We start from the raw sequence: 24,393 nt of genomic DNA on the forward strand, positions 1-24,393 counted from the left end.
AACACCATTTCCCAGTTCAAAACTTTAATTAGCTTTTCTTCCTAAATTAAGAGTGATTTCACCCAAAGTATTCTTGTAGTATTCTTGTGCCACGCAGAACTCTCAGGAGTTCCTTGACCTGGCTTAAGCCAGAAAATTCTTTAGTTACTTGTCTAGTGGTTTAAATTTAATTGGCACATTAAAGTTTTATTAGTATGACACTTTATGATCTAGTCTACTAATTTGATATTGTGTTTTTACTGTATTAAATTAGTTTATTTATTTATACTATTCAATCTCCTATTTCACAAAACACTGATAGAGAACAAATTCTAGTATTCCTGATAAGAAAAGCAGAGGCCTCTTAACAAGTACACCATCTTCGCAAACTGCTGGTTTAGTGGTAAGTATTAGCATTTGTCACTTTTAGTATCTATGTTTTGGTTCCCCCTCCTCCCTATTACTCTGTTTCTGTCACACCAGGGAAATATTCTACTTAGGGAATAATGTCTATTTTTCTGTTGTATAGACTTGCTTTCGCTGGATGTATTCTATATACTGCTCTACATAAAAGAAAAATTAGAGGGGCACCTGGGTGGCTCAGTGGATTAAAGCCTCTGCCTTTGGCTTGGGTTGTGATCCCAGGGTCCTGGGATTGAGCCCTGTATCAGGCTCTCTGCTCCGCGGGGAGCCTGCTTCCTCCTCCTCCTCCTCCTCTCTCTCTCTGCCTGCCTCTCTGCCTGTTTGTGATCTCTGTCTGTCAAGTAAATAAATTTTAAAAAATTAGAATACTACAGCACCAACCAGGGTTTTCTTTTTTTTTTAATTGTGGCACAATGTAACATAAAGTTTAACATTTTTAACAATGTTGGTTTTTTTTTGAGAGAGAGACAGAGAGCATACAAGCAGGGTGTGGGAGGGGCAGAGAGCAAGGGAGAAAGACAATCTTAAGCAGGCTCCACTCCCAGTGCAAAGCCGAACTTGGAGCTCTATTTCACAACCCTGAGATCATGACCTGAGCCAAAATCAAGAGTGTGACACTTAACTGACTGAGCTACCCAGTTCTAAAATTTACCATTTTAACCCTTTTTAACTGTATAGTTCAAGTACTTTCACAGGTTGTGCAACCATTACTTTTTTAATGCAGATTTTCTTGCAAAGTTTTTCTTCTCGCAAAGCTGAAACTCCATACATTAAACACTAAGTACCCATTTCTCCATTCCTCACTCCTTCTCAATCACGATTCTACCTTCCCCCTCTGAATTTGACTGCCCTATATACTTCATATAAGTGAAATCATACAGTATTTGTCCTTTTGTGACAGATTTCATTTAACATAGTGTTTCATCCATGTTGTAGCATATGTCAACTTTTTTCCTTTCTATAGGCTGAATATATTCCATTGTATGTATATACCACATTTTGTTTATCTTTTCATCTGTCTGTGGACATTTGGGTTACTTCCACCTTTTGGCTAGTGTGACTAATGCTGCTTTGAACATGAATGTTCAAATATTTCTGTCTCTGTTTTCAGTTCTTTTGGTATACACTTTAAAGTGGAATTGCTGGGTCAAATGGTAATTCTCATTTTTAACTTTTTGATGAACTGACATACTGTTTTTCATAGGAGCTGCTCTATTTTACAGTCCCAGTAACAATGCACAATGGTTCCAATTTCTCTACATCCTTGCCAACACTTGTTATTTTCTATGTGTTTTTCAAAATAATCGCCATCCTCATGGGTGTGAGATGATATCTCATTGTGGTTTTAATTTGTATTTCCCTTATGGCTAGTGATGTTGAGCTTCTTTTCACATGCTTATTGGCCCTTTTATCTTCTTCTAAGAGATGTCTGTTCAAGCCTATTTCTTAATCAGCTTATTTATTTGTTTTTGAGTTATAAGAGTTTGTTTTATTTTTTTTTCATGTATTCTCTATTTTAACCCCTTGTCAGATATATGGTTGGCAAATATTTTCTTTCATTCTATGGGTTACCTTTTCATTCTGTTGATAGTATTCTTTGAAGCACAAAAGCTTTAATTTTTATCTAGTCCAATTTATCTGCTTTTTTTTTCCTTTTCCTGTGCTTTTGGTGTCATAGCTGAGAAATTATTGCAAAATTCAATGTTATTAAATTTTACCCTTCTTTTTTCTTCTAAGAGTCTTATAATTTGGCTCTCATCCAACCAGAGTTCTTCTTAGGTTCAACTAAACAATAGAAATACAACTCACAAGCAGGGCAGAAACAGGTGTTCCCCTTCAGTAGGATCAGTCTTCACAGAAGTCTATGAAGCAGTTGACTTAGCAGATTGGGTACAGCTCAGACACAAGTAGATGAGATCCAGTATCTTTTGTAATACCACACAGACATACCTTCCAGTGTCCCCACAAGAGACATGCCAAATTACAAGAGTCAGGGAAATCCAAACTATGGTGCTTTTCATAGGGTTTATTTACATATAGTGCATTTGTCATTTATTCATAGTGCAGTTCTAGTTCTTCTTAGTCCAGATGCAGTTTATCAATCAGAATTCATTATTACCATTAGCAATGTTGGCATTGTTACTTTATCAGGTTCCATTAGGAACTGAGCATGAGAATTAAGCGAAGATCAGTTTTTCAAGCTGGGATGAAGGGTCCTTTATAGGTTTACTTATTCTGGCTATTTCATTTAAATGGAATCATTTAATATGTGGCCTTTTGTGTCTGGCTTCTTTCACTTAACATAATGTTTTCTAAGTTCATCCATTTTATAACATGCACTTTGTTCCTTACTTATGACTGAATGATATCCCATGGTAAGGATATACTATATTTTGTTTACTAATTTGTCAGTTTGGGGACATGTGAAAAATAATATTGCTATGAACGTTCACGTACAAGTTTTTATGTGAATATGTGCTTTCAGTTGTATTTTGTATATGCTTAGAAGAGGAGGTAGAATTGCTGAGTCACATGGTAACTTATGTTTAACACTTCTTTTGTAGTGGGCTTTTTAAAACCGCTTTATTGAGGTATAATCAACATACCATACAATTCACCTATTTAGAGTGTGAAATGCAGTGTTTTTTTAGTACATTCACAGGTATGTGTAATCATCACCACAGTCAATTTTAGAATCTTTTTATCACCTCAGAAAGAAACTCCGTACTTTTTCCCAAGGAAATGCTTCTAATGAGATAAAATTTCACCTTTAATTATGTAAAAAGAATTGTTTCTTCCACATTTGACATCTGTAAGAGAAATATATATTTTTTATAGATTGATTTGTCCTCAGTGCAAAAGACATCTTTTGAAGAACTATTTCCAAATGTCAGCAATTATGTTAATTCAAATGAAATTGTTCCTGTGTCAGATTTGCAAGAATGCTCTTCAAATGAGGTTAGTATTTTCCATTTTTTCTTCAATTATTGAAATTAATACTGTTATATTGGATACTTTGTATATGAGGTACTTTATGAAATCTGTAACTCATTTGAAGCTAACATCATCCACATGAGGAGGCAGCTATCAGTTACAATTCTAAATAAAGAATGTTAGGCTGCCAGGGCCAGAACTCTACATTGTCAGGGCCTGAGGCTATTAAATTCTGAACTAGAGGAAACACTGTTAGCCTGCTTTGATCCAAAGCTCTGTTTTCATCTGTACATATAAATTAATAATCACTTTCATTTTGTTAGGATGAATACACGGAAGTACTATGCTCCTTTGAAAAAGAAGACATAAAATTCATAAAACTAAGTGCCATGGATGTGGGAATAGAGCTAGAGGATGAGCAGAAAAAGAGAGTACAGAAAGTGGGGTGGGGAGAAAGAAAGAACCAGAAAGAAGGGATGTGGGAGCCGACGGAGAGACAGAAGGACAGAGTGGGAGAAAGAGGCGGAGAGAAAAAGACATAAAAAGGCAAAACTCAGGGGATATGTAGTGCTTCACTGTAGCTAGGCCTTTTCAGTGTGACTCTGTGATGAGGGTGGGAATCTGGATGGTAAGAGAAAGCTGGAGATGAGACTGTAAAGATAAACAAGGGCCAAGATCTCAAAGGGTCTTTAATCCATATTAAGTAATTTGGATCTTTTTCCTAAGAGGAGCCAATAAAGAATTCTGAACAAGGGATGATATCATATGTCTTTCTGGCTCCAGAGGTGGAGAACAGATCATAAAAAACTGAGACTAGAGATAGTTAGAGGGATAATTTCCTGGGAGAGAAAGAAAGAAAATGTAGGTAAGAGGTTGAAGGGAAGTAAAATAGATTGAAGTAAGGACTTGGAATGGAAGAAGTTGAGAAACACAAGATTATAGCCCATTATTGAGAGGCCAGGTGAAACTGGAAACTATTACCTCTCTTAAAAAGCATCTTTATTGAGGAATAATTTATAGGCAATAAATTGCACATATTTAAAGTATATAATTTGAAAATTTTCACTATGTATGCAACTGTGAAACCACCAACACAGTCTAGATCATGAAAATATCTGTCAACCCAAAAGTTTCTTCCTCCTGTTTTATATTTTTTTCCTTCCTGTCCCTGCCACCCAAGCAACTACTGATCTAGTTACTGTAATTATAGATTGGTTTACATTTTCTAGAGTTTTGGGGTCATTCAAGTGAGAGAGAGAGAATTTTTGGTCTGGTGTCTTTAACTCCGTGTAGTTATTTTTGAGATTCATTCATGTTGCTGAGTATATCAATACTTTGGTCCTTTTTACTGCTAAGTAGTATTCCATTTATGGTACACAAAAGTTTATCCTTTCACCCATTTATGGACATTTGATCGTTTAGCTATTAGGAACATTCATGTACAAGTATTTGTATTACAAAGATTCTCTCTTTGATTGAACTTTAGTTAGGCTCTTCTGAGCCCTCTTCTCAACTAGGCCTTGTTTACATCCTTGCTAAGTATAGTTCTAGCAAGAATTTTCTCCCACCCTCGATATCTGATTTCCCACCCTTGATCTGATCTGATTTGATCTGGCCTGCCTTTGACACTCTGACCTCTTAGGTCTAATTGGGTTCCTGGATCTAGTTTCAAAGTGTGTGTATGTGTGTGTATAGGAGAGTTGCCCACACCTCCAACAGGCAATACTTCTGACATCAGCTGGGTGTCTTAGAATTCAATCCAATCTTGCACTATCTACCTGAAGATAGCTTTAGATTCCACAGGTAAAGGGCTTAGTTCCACAAAACCACCCTCTACTTGAGATGCCACTTGCCAGTCTAAGTTGTTACTTGTGCTTCTGACCAACTACCTATAAATCAGAGGTTCCCATGACCCCCTCCTTGGATTTTATTAACTTACTGGAGAAGCTTACGAAAGTCAAAGAAACATTTTACTTACTAGATTCTGGTATATTGTAAAAGAATATAACTCAGGAATAGCCACGTGGAAGAAATGCATAGGGCAAGGTATGAGGAAAGGGCAAGGAGCTATACATGGATCGTACATACATATATACATTGTATGTTGTGCAAATGAGGCTGGTGCTCCTCCTTGGGCAGAGATTTTAGTATTATGATAAGGTAGAGGTAACTGTCTGTCATTACGTGGGTCATCCTGTAGTTTATCTGTACAGGCATGAATCAGGGGAGAGGGAGATGCTCAGACTGGTCTGGGGGTCTGAGCCTTGGGAGCTTTTCCTTCAGGTAGTCATGATTTCTTGAGAGGTAGTTTTGGTTCCCATCGCAGGATGCAAGGTCTTTGCCTGGGTTAAGAGATAAACTGGAATTGCTAAAGGGAAAATGTGGGACAAAGGTTGATGGCTACAAGCAGGTGAGCAGTGAAGGTAAGGTCTTGGAATATAGCCGGTAACAGCTTCATTACATAGGTATGTTTGATTAAATCATTGGCCATTGGCAACCGAGTAAACCTCTATCTCCTCTCCCCTACCTGGAGGTTATGGCGCAGGCCTGATCCAACCCTGTGATCCAGAATTAGTTCCCCTGGCAAGGAGCTCCCTTCCTTAGGTGCATTCCTAAAATTTTATCATATTAACAAAAACACCCTTATGGTTCTTATCACTTAGGAAATTCCAAGGGTTTTAGGAGCCTCGTGCTAACAATGGGAATGAAAAACAAATAGATACTTATTGAAAATCTCAATATCAGGGCACCTGGGTGGCTTAGTCAGTTGACTGGTTGGCTCTCGATTTCAGCTTGGGTTCATGATCTCAGAGTCCTGAGATCAAGCCCTGCATCGGGCTGGTGCTCAGCCAGGAGTCTGCTGGAAATTTTCTCTTTCTCTCCCTCTACTTCTGCCCCTCCCTTGGCTCATGTTCTTGCTCTCTCTCTCTCAAACAAATATAGATGAATAAATCTTTTTTAAAAATTACTATATCACAAGGTCAATTTAACAAGAATCTCTTTGCGCTTGATGTCTCCTCCTGTAATTTTTCAATAACTGACACCCATTCTGCTGATCAGCTGTGCATCCCTGGCTGTATTTGCTATATTTGGATTTCAGCCAAATTTCTCTCCTCTATTTCAATACCTTATCATGTGTCTTTTTTTGTGTGTGAATAAAGAAATATTTCTTTTTTTTTAATTTAACATTTAAAATTCAATTAGCCAACATATAGTATATCTTTTTTTTAAGTATGGTTGATATACAATGTTACATTAGTTTCATCTGTACAATATGTGAGTGAACCCTCTTACAATAATCTTGAATAAAAATCTTACTGTAATACTAATTATCAGAATAATTTCTTCTTTAACTGGAAGGTTATATATTTCCTTTCTGTTGGGTAATTACCTAAGAAATCTCCAAACTGTTTTCCAAAGTGGTGGTTCCATTTTAAATTTCCACCAACAATGTTTGAGACTTGTAGTTTCTCTACATCTACATTTCATCTTCATTTAGTCCTGTCACACTTATAATCTTAACCTTTAGTTAATTTAATCTTAACCATTAGTACAGTCTTTCAATCTTAACCTTCCCAATTAGTATCTGGTTTTAATTTTCATTTCCCTAATGACCAATAATGTTGATCACATTTTCATGTGTTTATTTGCCATCTATATATTTATTTTGGTGACATACCTGTTCATATCTTTTGCACATTAAGAAAATTGTTTATTTTCTTATTGTAGAATTTTAAGAGCTCTTTACATATTCTTGATGCAAATCCTTTATCAAATATATATATTTTGAAAGATATTATCCCGGTCCATAACTTGTTTTTTTATCCACTCCACTGCCTTTTTTAAAACATGAAAAAAATATTTTATTTATTTTACATATCATAAAATTCACCCATTTCAAGTTTACAATTCTGTAATTCTTAGTAAGTTTATGGAATAGTACAGTAATTACCTATATCAGTTTTAGAACATTTTCCAAATCCTTCACACTTATTTTCAGTTAAGCCCTGTTCTCATGCCCAGCCCCAGGCAAATACTAGTCTACTTTCTGTCTCTAGAGTAACTTTTTCTGGACATTTGTTATAAATGGAATCATAAAAGTCTGTAGTTTCTTACAAAATGGTGTCACTTAAAGAACATACATTTTTAATTTTGATGAAGTCCAACTTGTCAGTTTTTTGTTTATTTTTTTCATGGGTATACTTTTGTTGTCATATCTAAGAAATCTTTGCCTAACCCAGGGTCACAAAGATTTTCTCGTTTTCTTCCAGAAGTTTTAAAATTTTACACTAATAACTGTGAGTTAATTTTTTACTTTTGATGTGAAGTATGGATTCCAGTGTATTTGTTTATTTCCATATAGACATTCAATTATTCTAGCAACATTTGTTGAGGATTATTCTTTCTCCACTCTATTGCTTTTCCACCTTTGTTGAAAAAAGGTAATCCATGTATTTGTACAAGCTTGTATAAGGTTTTACTGTTGTCTGTATTTGTGTAAGTATCACACAGTATTGAATAATGAAGCACTATAATAATTCTTGAAATTAGTTATGGTTAGCCTCTAACTTTGTTTTTCTTTTTCATTTGTTTTGGTTATTCTAGGTCCTTTGCATTTCTATATGAATTTTAGAAGCAGCTTGTTGATTTCTACCAAAAAAAAAAAATCCTGATGGAATTTTGATTAGGATTGCATTGTATCTACAGCTTAATTTGGGAATAATTGATATCATGACAATACTGAGTCTTCCAACCCAAACACAATGTATAGCTATCCATTTTTTGGCACTTCTTTAATTTCTGTACAAATTATTCTATAGTTTTCACTGTTTGGGTCATTATTCCTACTTGATATCATTATTTCCCTCCTGATGATAGTGTTTCATATTATTGATACTATATATAAGTGGTATTCTCAATTTCAATATCTGAGTAGAGAAACACTTGTGTGTGTGTGTTGTGTGTGTGTGTGTGTGTGTGTGTATTGACCATTATATTAGTCTCTTTGGTTTTCCACAATAAAATATGATAGACTGGTTGGCTTACATAACAAAAATTTATTTTCTCATAGTCCTGGAGGCTAGAAAGTCCAAGACCAAGGTGTTAACCTACTCAGGTCCCAGAAGAGCTCTCTTCTGGCTTGTAGATGTTCACCTTCTTGCTATGACTTCATATGGCCTTTTCTCTCTTTGCATGAAGTATTAAAGTCCTCTGGTGTTTCTTCCTCCTCTTAAAAGGGCACTAGCACTTTCAGATTAGGACCTTGCCCTTTTTTAAGTCAGTTAACCTTTTATCACCCTCTCACAGAGCCTATTTCCTCTCACAGAGCCTATCTCTGGGTATTTATTCTTTGATCCATGGCCTTTTTAGAAGTATGCAATTTCTTGTCCACATATTTGGAAATTTTTCAGAGATCTTTCTGTTACTAATTTCTAATATAATCCCATTGTGGTCTACGACCATTCTTTATATGCCTTGTATGTGTGCCTTTATTGAGACATGTTTTATAATTCATTTGGTTTATTTTGGTAAATGTTCTGTGTATACTTGAGAATGATGCATATTTTCCTTTTTTTTAGTAGAATGGTCTACAGTATCAGTCATGTCAGGTTGGTTGGTGGTAATGTTCAAGTCAATTATACCTTTGCTGATTTTTGCCTATTTAGTCTATCAATTATTAAGAGGTATTAAAATACCAGACTGTAAGGGTGGGTTTGTCCATTTCTCCTTTAATTTCTTTTTTACTTTATCTTACTTATTTATTTGAGAGAGGGAGAGCATGAGCTGGGGGAGGGGCAGAAGGAGAAGCAGATTCCATGCTGGGCTCGACATGGGGCTCAATCCCAGAACCCTACGATCATGACTTGAGCCAAAGTCAGATGCTTAACTGACTGAGTCACCCAGGTGCCCCTCTCTTTTCATTTCTATCCTTTTTGTTTTATATATATTTTGAGGCTCTGTTACTAGGTGTGTAAACAGTTAATATTGTTTAGGATTGTTAAGTGTGTGAGTTTTTTTTAATTAATTCAAGATCCTTCATTATGAAGGAACTTCTTTATTCCTGGTAATGTTCTTTGCACAGAAATCTCCTTTTTCTAGTATTAATATAGCTACTCTTGCTTTCTTTTAACTGTTGTTAACATGGTATGTATTTTTGTATACTTTCACTTTCTTAAAAATGCATTTTCTTAATTTTTAAAGAAATTTTAGATTTACAGCAAAATAGAGAGAGAGATGCAGAGATTTCTTATAGCCCACTGCTTCAGTACATGCATAGCCACCACCATCACTGATATCATTCACCAAGGAGCACTTTTTTTTTTTTTAAACCAAGGATAAACCTGCATTGGCACCTTACAATCACCCCACATATTCCACAGTTTAACTTAGGGTCCACTCTTGGTATTGTGTATTCTGTGGGTTTGGATAAAGGTTTATTGTTGTCAGTATTTTAGATATTGGCCATTCTAATAGGTTTGTAGCAGTATCCAATTGTTGTTTTATAAAGATTTTATTTATTTATTTGACAGACAGAGATCACAAGTAGGCAGAGAGGCAGGCAGAGAGAGAGAGAGGAGGAAGCATGCTTCCCCCTGAGCGGAGAGCCTGATGCAGGGCTCGATCCCAGGACCCTGGGATCATGACCTGAGTTGAAGGCAGAGGCTTTAACCCACTGAGCCACCAAGGAGCCCCTCCAATTGTTGTTTTAATTTACATCTCACTGATTAGGAAATAAGATGTGAAGCGTTGTTTAATATGCTTACTTGGCATCTGTATATCTTTGGTGAGGAGTTTGGTAAGGTCTTTGGCCCATTTTTTAATTATGTTGTTTTCTCATTGTTGAGATGTAAGGAGACCTTTGTAAGAGTTATGACCCTTGGAGTATCCTGCCTAATAAGAATGTCTTTGTAGGGGCATCTGGGTGGCTCAGTGGGTTAAGCCTCTGCCTTCGGCTCAGGTCGTGATCTCAGGGTCCTGGGATCAAGTCCCACATCGGGCTCTCTGGTTGGCAGGGAGCCCACTTCTCTCTCTCTCTCTGCCTGCCTCTCGGCCTACTTGTGATCTCTCTCTCTGTGTCAAATAAATAAATAAAATCTTAAAAAAAGAAAAGAGTGTCTTTGTATGCCCTGTGCTATACCAGATAGCTTATGCTAAATGTGATTTATGCTAAATACCTGTTTTTCATACTTAAGGCTTTGGGCAACCTTTGTATCAGTTTGAACTCTAGGATATGGGTCTGAATCAAGGTTTACTGGGCTCTTCATGTTGGCAAGAAGGGAAAACAAAATGTTATCCATGTGACTCAAATAGGAGAAGACAACTGGAAGCTTATTATCCTACATGGAGTTCTGTATACTTTTTCTCCTGGACTCCCACCTATGTGCCTTTTCCCTTTGCTGATTTTTGTCTGTATCTTATTGTGTAATAAGCCTTGACTGTGAGTATACCAGCTTTTCTGAATCTTGTGAGTCCTTTGGCAAATCATTGAGTCTGAAGTGGTCTTAGGGACTGAAATACCTTTTTTTTTCTGGATTTTTTAAAGTTCTTATTGTGGGTATGCTATAATTTCATTGGAGTGCATACATAAAGAGATTAATATTTTATTTGCTGTTGGCTTTTTGTTCTTTACTTTTTATTTTTATTTATTTATTTTTAAGATTATACTTATTTTTGAGAGAGAGGGAGAGAGAGAACAAGCAGGGGAGGTGGGGAGAGGGAGAAGCAGACTCCTCACCGAGTAGGGAACCTGATATGGATCTCAATCCCAGTCCCCTAGGATCATGACCTGACCTAAAGGCAGACACTTAACCCACTGAGCCACCTAGGTTCCCCTGTTCTTTATTTTTTAAAGATTTATTTATTTATTTTGGATAGAAAGAGAAAGTGCAGGGGGAGGGCCAGAGGGAGAGGGAGAGAGAAAGGCGGGGAAATCCCTGCTGAACACAGAACCAAACGTGAGGTTTGATCTCAAGACCCTGAGATCATGACCAGAGCCAAAAATCAAGAGTTGGATATTTAACTGACTGAGCCACCTAGACACCCCTGTTGTTTTTTCATTGTAATGTTGTTTGGGATATTAGTCTTTCTGAATGTGTGCACTCATGTTTCTCATCAGTTTGGGAAATTTCTCAGCTATTACCTGTTTTATTCTCTCTGGGATGATAATTAACATATGTTAGACATGTTTCTATCCTCTGTATCTTTCAAACTCTCTTTAATATTTTTCATTTATTTGTTGTATTCTGGGTAATATCATCAGTAATTCTTTAGTTGTGCCCACTTTGCTCCTTAAGGCTTCCATTGAATTTTGTATTCAACAATTTTATTTTTCATTTCAAGGTATTCTAGTTGTTTCTTTTTCACATCTGCTTTTCATTCCAGATAGTTTCTTGTTTGCTCATCCATGAGATTTCAATTGTTATTTCTTTAATCATTTCATACATTGTTATTCTATTCTGATTTGGCACTTCTGATATTGGGTGTTCTGGGGGCTTAACTCCCCTCTTTGATATTCCTGTATAGTCTTACACATGGTAGCTTGATTTCTTATGAATTCGTTACTTCCTTTATTGTTGTTATAATAACATGAGAGGATGAAGTGAACTGTATTTTGCCCATTATTTCTTTTTTTAATTAAATTTATTTATTTTCAGTATAACAGTATTCATTATTTTTTCACTACACCCATTATTTCTGCTTCGAACGGTTCTGAGCTGAATTTTGAAGACCAACTCTGATTCTGACCCTGATCATTTATTTCCTTGCTCCTACTTGATAAGAATCCTATGTGCCTATAATGGGGATCCCATCCTTGTAAGAGGATATGTATCTGTTTCTACTACAAAAGCTATAGCTAGGGTTGGGTATCACTCTCAGACTGCTTTTGCTCCCTTAAGGATTTTGGTTTAGTATCAGAATCTCAAGTTGAGAATTCCCTTCTTCTTCCTGACCCATTTAAAATGTTCTTGTCTGAGCTGGTCCCTGTTCCCCGGGCACATAGCATATAGTGATTGGTTGGGCTGGGTTTTAAGGCCTCTTGGTGCTCAGAAGTATTATCAGCTCCACCTGAATCATAAGAAAGGAATGGTCTGCAGGCTGGGAGAAAGTGTAGATTCTCCCAAGAAAACTCTGGTATTGTTACGTACTGGAAGAATAGAAATGATGCTGGGCAGAAAAATATCAGATGCCCATCACAGAAGATGATATGAGTTTTAAAGTGGAAGTTGTTTCTATAGAGGCTTTACTTACAGTGGGAGGAGCCCTCAGTAAATACATATGTCTATTTGAGTTCTAAGAAACAAGATATGTCACTTTTGGAAGATACTGTATTTCTTTATTCTGAAGTCTGTCTGTTTGATTGGTGGTTGTCAAAATTCATTGAGTTGGGAAACCAAGGAAATCTAGTATACAGCTCAGAATTAAAATAAGTTTATATTTTAATTCAGTAAATCATGTAAACTTGTTCTTGCACTTTGGAGTGCTTGAATCTCAACTCTTATCATTATGCTCTCTATGTTCTTAAATAAGATATCCAAATTCTCTGAACATAATTTTCCTCATTTTACAAATGGGGATGATATTATCTTCCCTGTCTGGTTCTTCTGTGTATTAAATAAGCAAATATTTAAAAACCATTTCATTAGTGTCTAGAGTGGAGTAAGCATTTCATAAATGCTTTCTATCATTAGTATGTATGAAATATGGATGTTGAAATGATATGCCTTTGAAATAAAACAGCATACAAATACAGTATCTGGAAGAATTATGTGCCGTCTGCTTTTTTTTTTCTTTTTCAGATTCCTTCAGATACATCAGAAATATGTTGTATTATTAGAGCAACACCAGGAACTAGACAAATGAAAAGTGAAAGTAATGTTATTGTAAAGAAGAAGAAATATTCCCCACCCAAAGATATTCCTCAAGGTACTATAATGTGAATCCAGAGCCTACTTTTTGGATGATACAAAATATTTTTTTCATTATAAATTCCTTGTGCACACAGGAAGTCCACTTACAAATTATATTCTAGGAATTCTTATACAATTACAAAAAGTTTGGTTAAGTTTTAGAACCTGAGTAAAATATTTTTTTGAATGTCATATATTTAATCTTTCAAAAAGTTAGCTTATGCCATTGATCTAAATGTATTTATCTTGGATACCTTTTCTTACAACTGTTTGAAATTTATTGTTGTTGGGTTTCATTTTTAGTAGAATTCTTTGTGAAAATATTCTTCATATATTTTTGCATTCCCTTATTGTTGGTTGAGTACTTGCCCTGTAAAAAGTACCGAGCCAAATATCTTATTTTATCTCATTTATTTCTCACTACGACTTTATAATAGGCAGATATGTACTATTATCCTCATTTTATATGTGAAGAATCTGGAGCTTAAAGTAGTATGCAATTTGTCCAAGATTCTACTGCTAGTGGTAGAGAGGAATTCTATCTTTCGGGCTTTAACACTCCAAGTTTAGGTTTTTCTATTCTCCTGATTATATATCAGACAGAATGTCTGATTAGTCACTGGAGCCTGGGAACCTTTTATGAGTAAGCAGTCAGTGAAGCAGTTGAAATTTAATAGGTTATGTACAACTTCAATCCACCTAAACTGTCCGCTTTTCATCCTTGTCCCCATTTCTGACACAGAGCCTACCCTGAGCACTCCCTAAGTCCACAAAAGTTGTCTTTTTTCCTAAGTTCCTTAAGTACTTAATTCAGTGCTACTCATTTGACATTTACTAAGATATTACTACCTCACATAATTCATAATACTGACTTATCATATTCTTCAGGTTAGGAAATTTTCAAAGACAGGGACCACATAATAGACTTTTTTCTATCTCTTATCTCTAGTGACATTAGCATGGTGGTAGGGAATAGTAGATGCTGTATCAAGGTTTTCCCAAAAAAGCAGAACCAGAGGGTTATTTCAAAGCATTGACTTCGGCAGCTGTAGAGTCTGGCTGAAAACTGTAGGGCAGGCTGTAAACTCTTGAGCAGGAGTTAATGATGCAGTCCTTAGGAGGAATTTCTTTTTTCTCTGAGAAACTTTGGTTTTGTTCTTAAGGCCTTTTAACTGATTGGATGAGGTCCACCTACATTATCAAGGATAATTTCCTTTGCTTAAAGTCTATTATTATAGATGTTAACCTTATCTACAAAACCTTCACAGCAACACTAAAAATAATATTTAATTTAATTGGTTAATATAGCCTAATCAAGGTGACATATACAACTAACCATCCCAGGCTACTTCATGTCAACTATGTATTCATACACATGTCCTTAAACCACAATTAATCTGTAAATAAAGAAAGTAACCAAGTTATACTTCTAACATAATACAGCTGTCCTATCCTATATACAACCCAAAATGTGCTAATTCCTTCCCCAGAAGAGGATGCAAAATCCTTGGGTGGTATTTATTCCTTTTCTTGATATCTTGTAACTCAAGTACTATGATAGAGAGTAATTATTAATACATTTTATGTTAGTTGTTATAGGAATAAGAGAGGGAAGCAAACAGGTATTTGCTTAAACTAGTTAGGTAGAAATAACTGGTATTTATAACTACCATCCTCCATTTCATATTCCCTCTTCCTTCAGCAAGAACCTCAGCTGGTCATAGTTCTTAAGCTAGTGGGGTACTATCAACCTCATTTCAGTAGGGTCTGGGCCATTAGTCCTGGTTGGATTAGGTTGTTGTAATTTTCCATTGACCTTAATCTCAGGGCATAATAACACTAAGGGATGTCCTAAGGAATCTCCGATATTCCAGACATACTCTTCCTTGCCTCCATTGCAGGGAAAATTTCACTTGAGTGGTCAGGATCAGTCATCCTGGCCCGCATAGTAATTCCCTTCTTTGCTTGTTATTCAGAGACCTGAGGAGCCCAAAGCAGCCAGGTGGCAGTCTTACCTTCCAGTTATTGGAATCATTGTTGTCTCTCCGTGGAAGCATTGTCCCTTTGGAACTAAGACCTCTAGGCTAGCAGAGCAAGGCCTGTCATGGAAACAGGAAGCAAAAAAGTTTTTCTAGTAGATTACTAGAGATGATATTGAATGATCTCACTTCCATCTCCACTTCTTGATTCCTGGACCTGTGAATCTAGGCTGTGGGAGAAATAGCACCATATATTAAATACTGATTCAGGACATATACAAGATTCTGAGAACCTTGTTTCAGCCCTGTAGGGTATTGCTGCCTGCAGGGTGCTTTAACTGAGTCTTCAAAAGGCCATTCCACTATTCTGCCAAGTCAGCTGCTTTAAGATGGTGGGGAACATAGAAAGACCAGTGAATTCCATGAGCTTGGGCCTCTTGTCCCCTTCTTTCGTGCCCTAACTATCCAGCCAAACTATTGGCCACAGTCAGTGAATCAATATATAATCACGTATCTGGCCACTTCTAACAGAGTGAACAGTGGGATGTTTTTCTTGAAGTTCTACCCACTGGGAGGATATACCTTCACCAGTTTCCTTCAGGGATGTCACAGAAAGGAGCAAGTGTTGCATATCATGTAGAACCATCTGTGAAACAAGTCTGAGCTTCCCCGCCCCCACAATCAGCTGATTGTGGAGAACTCCCCATAATGCCAAAGGTGCAGGCTGGGAAAGAGAAGATAGTGTAGCAACAGTACAGACAATGGACATATGGACCACATCCTCATCTAACTTACTCTTGCCTTTGGGGCTCGAGCTCAATTCCATACATATCATTTCTATCTGAAAATGCAGCGCTGTTCTGCACAGCCAGCTCTGTGGCTTGGTGCATCAGATTGTGTATAATTCATGGTTGGGAGCTCAGGTCTCATTGTAACTTGGGGTACCATGGTTAAATATTCAGTCTCTATGAAGACCCAGTAGCAGACCAAAAACTGTTTCTCAAAAAGAGTAGTTATTCACAGAAAATGCTAAAGATTTGCTCCAAAATCCTAAGGACCTGTACTGTGATCCACCTACAGGATCCAAACAACATATATATCTCTCAATGACACTTAAAGAATCATTCAATTTACTAGATATTATGGTACAAGTGGCAGAGCATCTTGCATAGTACCCTGGACCTATTGTAGAACCTTCTCTCATTCTGAGGCTCCCTCAAAACCAGTAGCCTTTAGGCACTGAGTAAATGGGTTGGAGTAATGCACTCAAATGAAAAATGTTGACTCCCAAATCTAAAGAGGCCCACTAGGCATTGTGTGTCTTTTTTGGTTGTAGGAAGAGCCTGATGCAACAACTTATTCTTTTCTTTAGGAAGTATATCTCTCATATCACTGGGCCCCTAGAAATTTCACTGAGGTTGAAAGAGACCCAGCAATTCCATTTCCCTGGACCATGGAGACCCAGCAATTCCACTTCCAAGAGTATATCCAACTGTAGTGTGTACATATGTTCATCAAAAGATGTTTGCTAGAATGTTTATAGCAGCATTTGGATAATAACCCCAAATAGGAAATAATCCAAATGCCCATCAACAGTGGAATGGATTAATAAATAGTGGCACATTCATTTATTGGAGTGCTATATAGCAGTGAGAATTAACAGTGTGCAGTTACATGCAACAGTATTTATAAATCTCACATAAGGACTCAGACACAATAGAGTACATTTAACATTACTTATATTTAATACAAAGCTAGGCAAAACTAATCTATGACGAAAATCACCATAGTGGATGTACTAGTTAGGGAGGGGCTATTAACTAGAAAGCATTATGAGAGGAAGTTATCTAGGTACTAGATACTAGTACTAGGTACTAGTGGTATTTGTTCTGTTTCATTATCTGAATGCTGGTTAGATGGGTATAGTAAGTCGGTGAAACCCATCAAACTTTACAGTACATATATGCAAACTTCTCTGTGTGTATGCTGTATTTCAGTAAAAAGTTCTAAAATAGAAAAACTCTTAATTTGATCTTTATGACAAGTCATATTAATCTATGACATGTAGCATCACAGTTCTGGGTATAAGTATGCGACAAATCAAAACTAAAATGTGTCTGGGAAGTTCTGAATATTTGGACTAAAATTTTTCATATAATTCAGAGACCCCTTGATGTATGTTGAACTGATTATGCCATCTCCTGGCTTCTTTGTAGGTTCTCACCTCATTTGGCAGCCTCTTCACTTAAGTAATTCCCCCTTCAACTTCTGGCCACTTGCCTCTGCCTTTCCTTTAGTAAAAATAGCAAAACCCCAAGCTAACTAGTGATCATGTTTTTTTAAACATGTAACAGCCTATTTTTAGTCCTGACATTTAACATTTAGCTAGTTTGCCAGTTATCTAATCAGGACGGTAAGATGAAGCTTACTTTTGATGGTCTAGGACCCCTGTTTGTTATGATACTTGTTCATTAATAATGCTGATTAGAGAAAAAATGTGGTGAAAGTAAACCACTAGAGAAGTCCAAAGGAGATGTGATAGAGGAGGTGGTGTGGGTAAATAGAAGTTTGAGAATGGTGACAGCCTAAAGAAAGAGGCCTTAGAAGATATCCAGTCCAAGACTTCTCAAAGTGTAGTCCTCTAACCACGTACACCAGAATTACTGCGGACCTGGCAAATTTTGTATTCTCTAGAGATACAGCACTGGGATCTACAATTTGAAGAATTCTCAGAGTGATTCCAAGAAGCACTAACATTTGAGAGGCATTTAATGATGTAGTCTATTTTGCTCACTTTACGTATAATAAAAATGACCTAGTCAGATCAATAAGTGATTTGTCTGAATACACCAGCTAATTACTGGTAGAATCAGAATTAGAACTTAACTTTCATAATTTGCAATAGTTTGACTGGGTAGCTGTCAAATAAGGCATTGGGAGGGGTAGAGTAGATAGGGCTCTGAGTTTCTCAGTTCCTCCATACAGAAACATTTTGCTTCTCTTTGTTTTACATTTCTCTTTCTCTTTGTACTGACTTCCATATTCTATTTAAAAAGGTTTTTTTTCCCCTCAAGAATATGCTTGGAAAATCATTGCTATTTGTTATAGCAATAGATGTCTAATATTACTTTAATTTGGCTAATAAGCATGTATTGCACACTGCAGTATTAGCTGGGGATAAGAGTACAGCCTTAGCCCTCTAGGGCTTACAGACTAGTGATGAGACAGATCACATAGTCTTCTCTATAACATGATAAAATTGGAATAAGGCACTGCAGGAATCGAAGAGGGGATATTTTAGCTTTGCTTTGGAAGACTTCCTAGCTAACAATACATTTTGGAAAATCAGACAAAACTTGAAGCTATCCTTATAGTAAGGTTTTATAATTTCTCTTCAATTTTGATCTTTAGAAGACATGATAAATGATGTTATAGATTCATATCTTACGCTTATAGTACAATAAAAGCCTTTAACTAGATATGTATACATCTTTATTGAGAAGCTTGAGTTTTTAGATAAGAGCATGCAGATGTATCACATGGAAATATGACAAATGAGATGGAAAAGGACTTGAGTATCCTAGAGATGGTAGTAGAAATCACTTAAGAATAAGACATCCCTAAGTTTGGGGCACCTGGGTGGCTCAGTGGGTTAAGCCTCTGCCTTTGGCTCAGGTCATGATCTCAGGGTCGTGGGATTGAGCCCGCATGGCATCAGGCTCTCTTCTCAGCAGGGAGCCTGCTTCCCCCGCTCTCTCTCTGACTGCCTCTCTGCCTACTTCTGATCTCTGTCAAATAAATAAATAAAATCTTAAAAAAAAAAAAAAGACATCCCTAAGTTCAAAACCTAGTTCTGTCACATGAGTAAATTTCTTAAATCCTCTGACTTTTAACCTCTTATCTGTAAAATTGGCATAATGATAGTACTTAGCTCAGAGAGTTATTGCAAGGATTAGACATAATTTATGTAAAGTATCTGAAATATAATAATCACTCATTATGCAATAAGTATTACTTATTTCTGTAGAGTAGGTTAATTCCTCTAGACTATGTTTTTCTTTTTCCCTTTGGAAATTATTCCTTTGTTTGTACTAAATTGCAAAAGCCTAAAATATATTGTATGGTTGTTGTATTTGATGATAAATTTGGTTGTGCCCTCTCACATAAAGAATATAGCAGTTAGGGGTGTCTGGGTGGCTCAGTGGGTTAAAGCCTCTGCCTTAGGCTCAGGTCATGATCCCAGGGTCCTGGGATCCAGCCCTGCATCAGGCTATCTGCTCAGCAGGGAGCCTGCTTCCCCCTCTCTCTATGCCTCCCTCTCTGCCTGCTTGTGATCTCTCTCTCTGTCAAATAAATAAATAAAATCTTAAAAAAAAAAAAAGAACATAGCAGGTAATTGACACAGACATGCCAATCTATAGAGGTGCCATACCATATCTTGGGGAAAAAGAAATCAAACTAATTTGACATAATGGAGATTTTTAAGCTTGTTGATTTGATGTAAAAAAAGATGAAGTTCTGCCGTTGACTGGTTCATTTACCCAGCAAATATTTATTGAATCTGGATGTTATATTTAGATGAAGTTAGTTAATAGTAATATTGAAATAAAGACATAGTTGTCTTTATGAAATTTGTAATTTCATAGAGGAAGTCGATAAGGTAATACAAGTCCAGTGGAGACATAGGTGCTTTCATAGAGGTGTATGTGGGACTGTGTTGGGGTACATAGGGAGATGATTTGAAGGATGTTTTGAAGCCCTCAGAAGCATTCTGAGCATAGTCTTTCTAGGCAGAGACCACATAAATTGAAGCACAGAGGCTTAATGTATCCTTGGGTAGTTAACCAACTGAAAGTAGTTATGTTTGGCTGGAGTGCAAAGTGGACTCTGAGAACTAAGTCTTGAATAGTAATCAGAGGACAAATTGTGGAGAGCCTCCTATGTCACACTGACTTTTTACTTTCATGGTCAAATTGCTTTTTAATTAGTTCAGTCTTGTGGGAATGACTTGGAAAAAAAGTGAGCTGGGAAGTAGGGATCGGGTGGGAGTTTTACAAAAGTCCTGAAGAACAGAGTTGAGAAAATGAGAATCTGAGCCAGTGTATCTCAAAATGTGGTGCTCAGAAGCACCTAAGTAATTTATAAATAATTTATAAATAATGCATATTCCCGGGTCATTGGTTTAGCGATCTGATTCAGTACTACTGGGGTTTGAGAAACAGTCTAAACTAAAAATGTGTACTGGCATAATTGCCAGGACTTAGTGACTGATTAGGTACTGGTACAGGTTGCTGAGAGAAAAGGACAATTAGGATGACTCCCAGGTATCCAGTATTGTAAAGTTTCAGAGATGATGTGTTTGTTATAGGTGCTGTCTGTCCTTGGAAATGTATGAAGCCTGGTTAAAGGTAGGTAAAACTAGGTAGTGGGTGTGCTGATTACCCACTTGGGAAGTTACTACAAATTGGTATGGCCTTGATTACTGTGGCCCAGTTTTCAAAGCATTTAATAAATGAGCAGATAGTGTCTGAGGTCAGTAAAGAAAACAACAGGGAGGAGTAGAGGGTAGAACAGGCAGTGCTTTGCACATTTTAATGTACTGGCGAATTGCTTGTAGATCTTGTTAAAGTAGAGATTTTGATTTATTAGATCTGGAATGGAGCCCAAGATTTTACTTTTTTTTTTTTTTTTAAAGATTTTATTTATTTATGAGAGAGAGAGAGCATACAAGCAGGGGGAACAGCAGGCAGAGGAAGAAGCAGGCTCCTCACTGGTCACAGAGCCCAACGTGGGGACTCAATCCCAGAACGCTGGGATCATGACCCAAGCTGAAGTCAGATGCTTAATCCACTGAGCCACCCAGGCATCTCAAGATTCTATATTTCTAATGAACTTTTACATGAGGATGAAATTACTGGTCTATGAGGATGAAATTACTGGTCTATGGACCACAGTTTGAACAGTGAAGATAGAGGTCTCTGGTGTTCAAACTTATCTACATATCATACTTTCCTGGATATTTGAATCCCTTGTTCTGAGATTCTAATCTAATTGGTATTAAATGTGGCCTGTATGTAGGTACAACAGAATTTGAGAATCACTGATAAAGGTCAGGGGTGATGTATGTCATAGTGTGAAAGTGGCAGTGAGAATAGGTAACACTGGCTCCATTCGGGATCTCCTGGTATCAGATGTAGAAGGAAAATCCCCAGAATCCTGTACTAGAAAGAACCTGGATTTAGCTACAGCAAAGAGTAGTAGTAGGAAGGGTGGGTAGGAAAATGTGAGGGGCTTCTTCATGGGTGGTGGATGCGGATGAGGATGAGAAGCACAACTAGATCAACTGGATCAACTCCTCCAGTTTACACAGCTAGAGTTAGAGGCCATCTTTGCTGGGCTTCCCATTGGAATATTATTGAGCAGGTCTTTTTCTGTCTCCAAAGAGGTATCCTCAGCCTGTCCAGGAAGGAATGAGCCAGCTATTCCTTTTTAAAATTATTTTTTATGGCTTCTGGATTTATTTCCCAAGACTTGACAGGATGAAACTAGATTGGCTGGGTGTCAAGAGGTTTTTTTTTTTTTTAAATTTATTTTTTATTTTCAGCATAACAGTATTCATTATTTTTGCACCACACCCCGTGCTCCATGCAATCCGTGCCCTCTATAATACCCACCACCTGGTACCCAGACCTCCCACCCCCCACCCCTTCAAAACCCTCAGATTGTTTTTCAGAGTCCATAGTCTTTCATGGTTCACCTCCCTTTCCAATTTCCCCCAACTCCCTTCTCCTCTCTAGCTCCCCATGTCTTCCATGCTATTTGTTATGCTCCACAAATAAGTGAAACCATATGATAATTGATTCTCTCTGCTTGACTTATTTCACTCAGCATAATCTCTTCCAGTCCCATCCATGTTGCTACAAAAGTTGGGTATTTAAAAAAAAAAAAACTGATTCTTGTCTGTCTGTCTTTCTTTCTTTCTTTCTTTTTAAGATTTTATTTATTTATTTGACAGAGATCACAAGTAGGCAGAGAGGCAGGCAGATAGAGAGAGAGGTGGAAGCAGGCTCCCTGCTCAGCAGAGAGCCCAATGTGGGGCTTGATCCCAGAGTCCTGGTATCATGACCTGAGCCAAAGGCAGAAGCTTTAACCCACTGAGCCACCCAGGTGCCCTGTGTCAAGAGTTTTTGCCCCCAAGAATTGGTTATTAATAATTATTGGTCACCTTCTTATGATGTATATGAAATAATCGATTGTTTTATATTTTTCTCCAGATATTATAATAAAAACAAATGGCAGAATGTAGCAGCCATGGCTGAATTGTCACCACTTTGAAGATATACATGAATGTGAAGTCAAAGTCCATAAAGCAGAATGTCTGTCTGAAATTATATATAATTCAAAAATCAAAATTCTCTAATTATATGTGATATATCCTAGTGATGAAATTCTACTGAGATTCTTATAATTTACTTTTAATCAGTAAAGAAACACTCATATATGTCTCTTAAATATATGTATTTGTATTGTAAAATAAGAACAAATAGCTTATATTAAAAGACTGTACACTAAGCAAATGATTTCAGCTATTTATAAAGAGCAAAGTACCAGGCTACTGTGTAACTCCCTTTGTTTTTTACCCCCCGAGTTTGTCCTCTATAAGGATTAAAAGTAGTAAAGTTGAAGCACTAAAAATGAAAATGCTTATATTACGAGCTATTTTTAACAGAACTTAATTGAAACCACATGAGTGAGAGACCTAATTCCAGGTCTGACTGAAAGAAACTCTATACTCAACTTTGCTGAAGCAGGGAATTTATAATATGTACAATCAATCATACACTAAGTTTTTGATCTATTACCTCATTCTCAAACCTTCTTTAGCTAATACTGTCTGTAAGATTTTATGTCTTTATTCATGTGAGATATTATTTGTTGTGGTGTCTCTACACTGCTCTTCCTAAAAAACAGCAGTCCTGTTGTCAGTGAGCATAGTACAATTATATAACTCTTGGTGAAATTTTAACTCTTGATGGTTTACTAATGTTATTATACATAAAAGTAAGAGTCAGATTTTCAAAGCTGCTTCAGTAAGAAAGAAAATTCTAAAATCAATGAATTAATTTGAGATTTTGTAAAATATAGCATTCATTTTTAAAAAGGAGTTCCATGAAGATACTCTTTTTTTTTTTTTTTAAGATTTTTAAAAATTTATTTGACAGACAGAGATCACAAGTAGGCAGAGAGGCAGGCGGGGGTCAGGGGGCTGGGGGAGTGGAGAAGGCTCCCTGCTGAGCAGAGAGCCCGGTGTTGGTGGTGGTGGTGGTGGTGGTGGTGGTGGTGGTGGTGGTGATGATGGTGCTGCTGCTGGTGCTGCTGGTGGTGGTGGTGCTGCTGGTGATGGTGATAATGATGATGATGATGATGATGATGATGATGATAATGCCGCCAATGCCGGGCTTGATCCCAGGAGCCTGGGATCATGACCTGAGCTGAAGGCAGAGGCTTTAACCCACTGAGCCACCCAGGCACCCCTGAAGATATTCTTATGAATTATTTAACAAGGCCTTAAGCCACTAACAAAGCTATTTGTGATTTCTATTTCACATTCTCATCTGGAGGAGAAATACAGGAAAGTTGTTAGGAAATGTAGAAGAGACCATGAAAGATAGAGGCTAAAACCCAATTTAGATCTGGATTTTAAATCAGTACTCAACCAATAAAGCAACTCTTGGGATGGTTATAAAAGCAGAAATGTGACAAGCAATGTGGGGAAGAAGAAATGAAATGGAAGGCCTATTCCCTACTTTAAAGGAGTTTATCATCCAAGTGGAAAGCAAGAGGACAAATTACTTGGTAGTTTCTAATCAGGTGGTGGGTTCCTGTGAGAAAGAATGACACCTGATTCCTAGGGTGGGCCTAGTGGGGCTGGAGGAAATAAACACTTATTTCATATTGCTGATAAGGAAAATAGAGCTAGCTCAGAAAGAGTTATATACTTAGATGAGGCTGACATGATTTGGAAAGTGACAGAGCCTGGATTTTTAGGCAAAAGTATTTTAAGCCCAGTTTTTTTGTTTTATCAGCTAGAGCATAGGGAAAAATGGGAGGGGAAAAGGATTTACAACTGGCATTCAAGAGCCTTAGTGGGGGAGGGAATGACTTCTATT

At 37.0% G+C, this 24,393-nt stretch overlaps 1 protein-coding gene across 1 annotated transcript in view; it reads left to right on the forward strand.

Moving 5' to 3' along the window:
- MEIKIN (meiotic kinetochore factor) overlaps window positions 1-18,193 on the forward strand; it is an 81,977-nt gene extending 63,784 nt beyond the window's left edge. Inside the window, exons 11-14 of the mRNA XM_032336810.1 lie at window positions 302-382; window positions 3,241-3,360; window positions 13,134-13,260; window positions 17,440-18,193. Coding sequence (XP_032192701.1) covers window positions 302-382; window positions 3,241-3,360; window positions 13,134-13,260; window positions 17,440-17,549 — 438 coding nt within the window. The 3' untranslated portion in view covers window positions 17,550-18,193. The remainder of the gene's footprint in view (window positions 1-301; window positions 383-3,240; window positions 3,361-13,133; window positions 13,261-17,439) is intronic.
- The last annotated feature ends 6,200 nt before the right edge of the window (window positions 18,194-24,393 follow it).

Source organism: Mustela erminea, chromosome 3, assembly GCF_009829155.1.
Source record: "Mustela erminea isolate mMusErm1 chromosome 3, mMusErm1.Pri, whole genome shotgun sequence".
Taxonomy (NCBI): domain Eukaryota; kingdom Metazoa; phylum Chordata; class Mammalia; order Carnivora; family Mustelidae; genus Mustela; species Mustela erminea.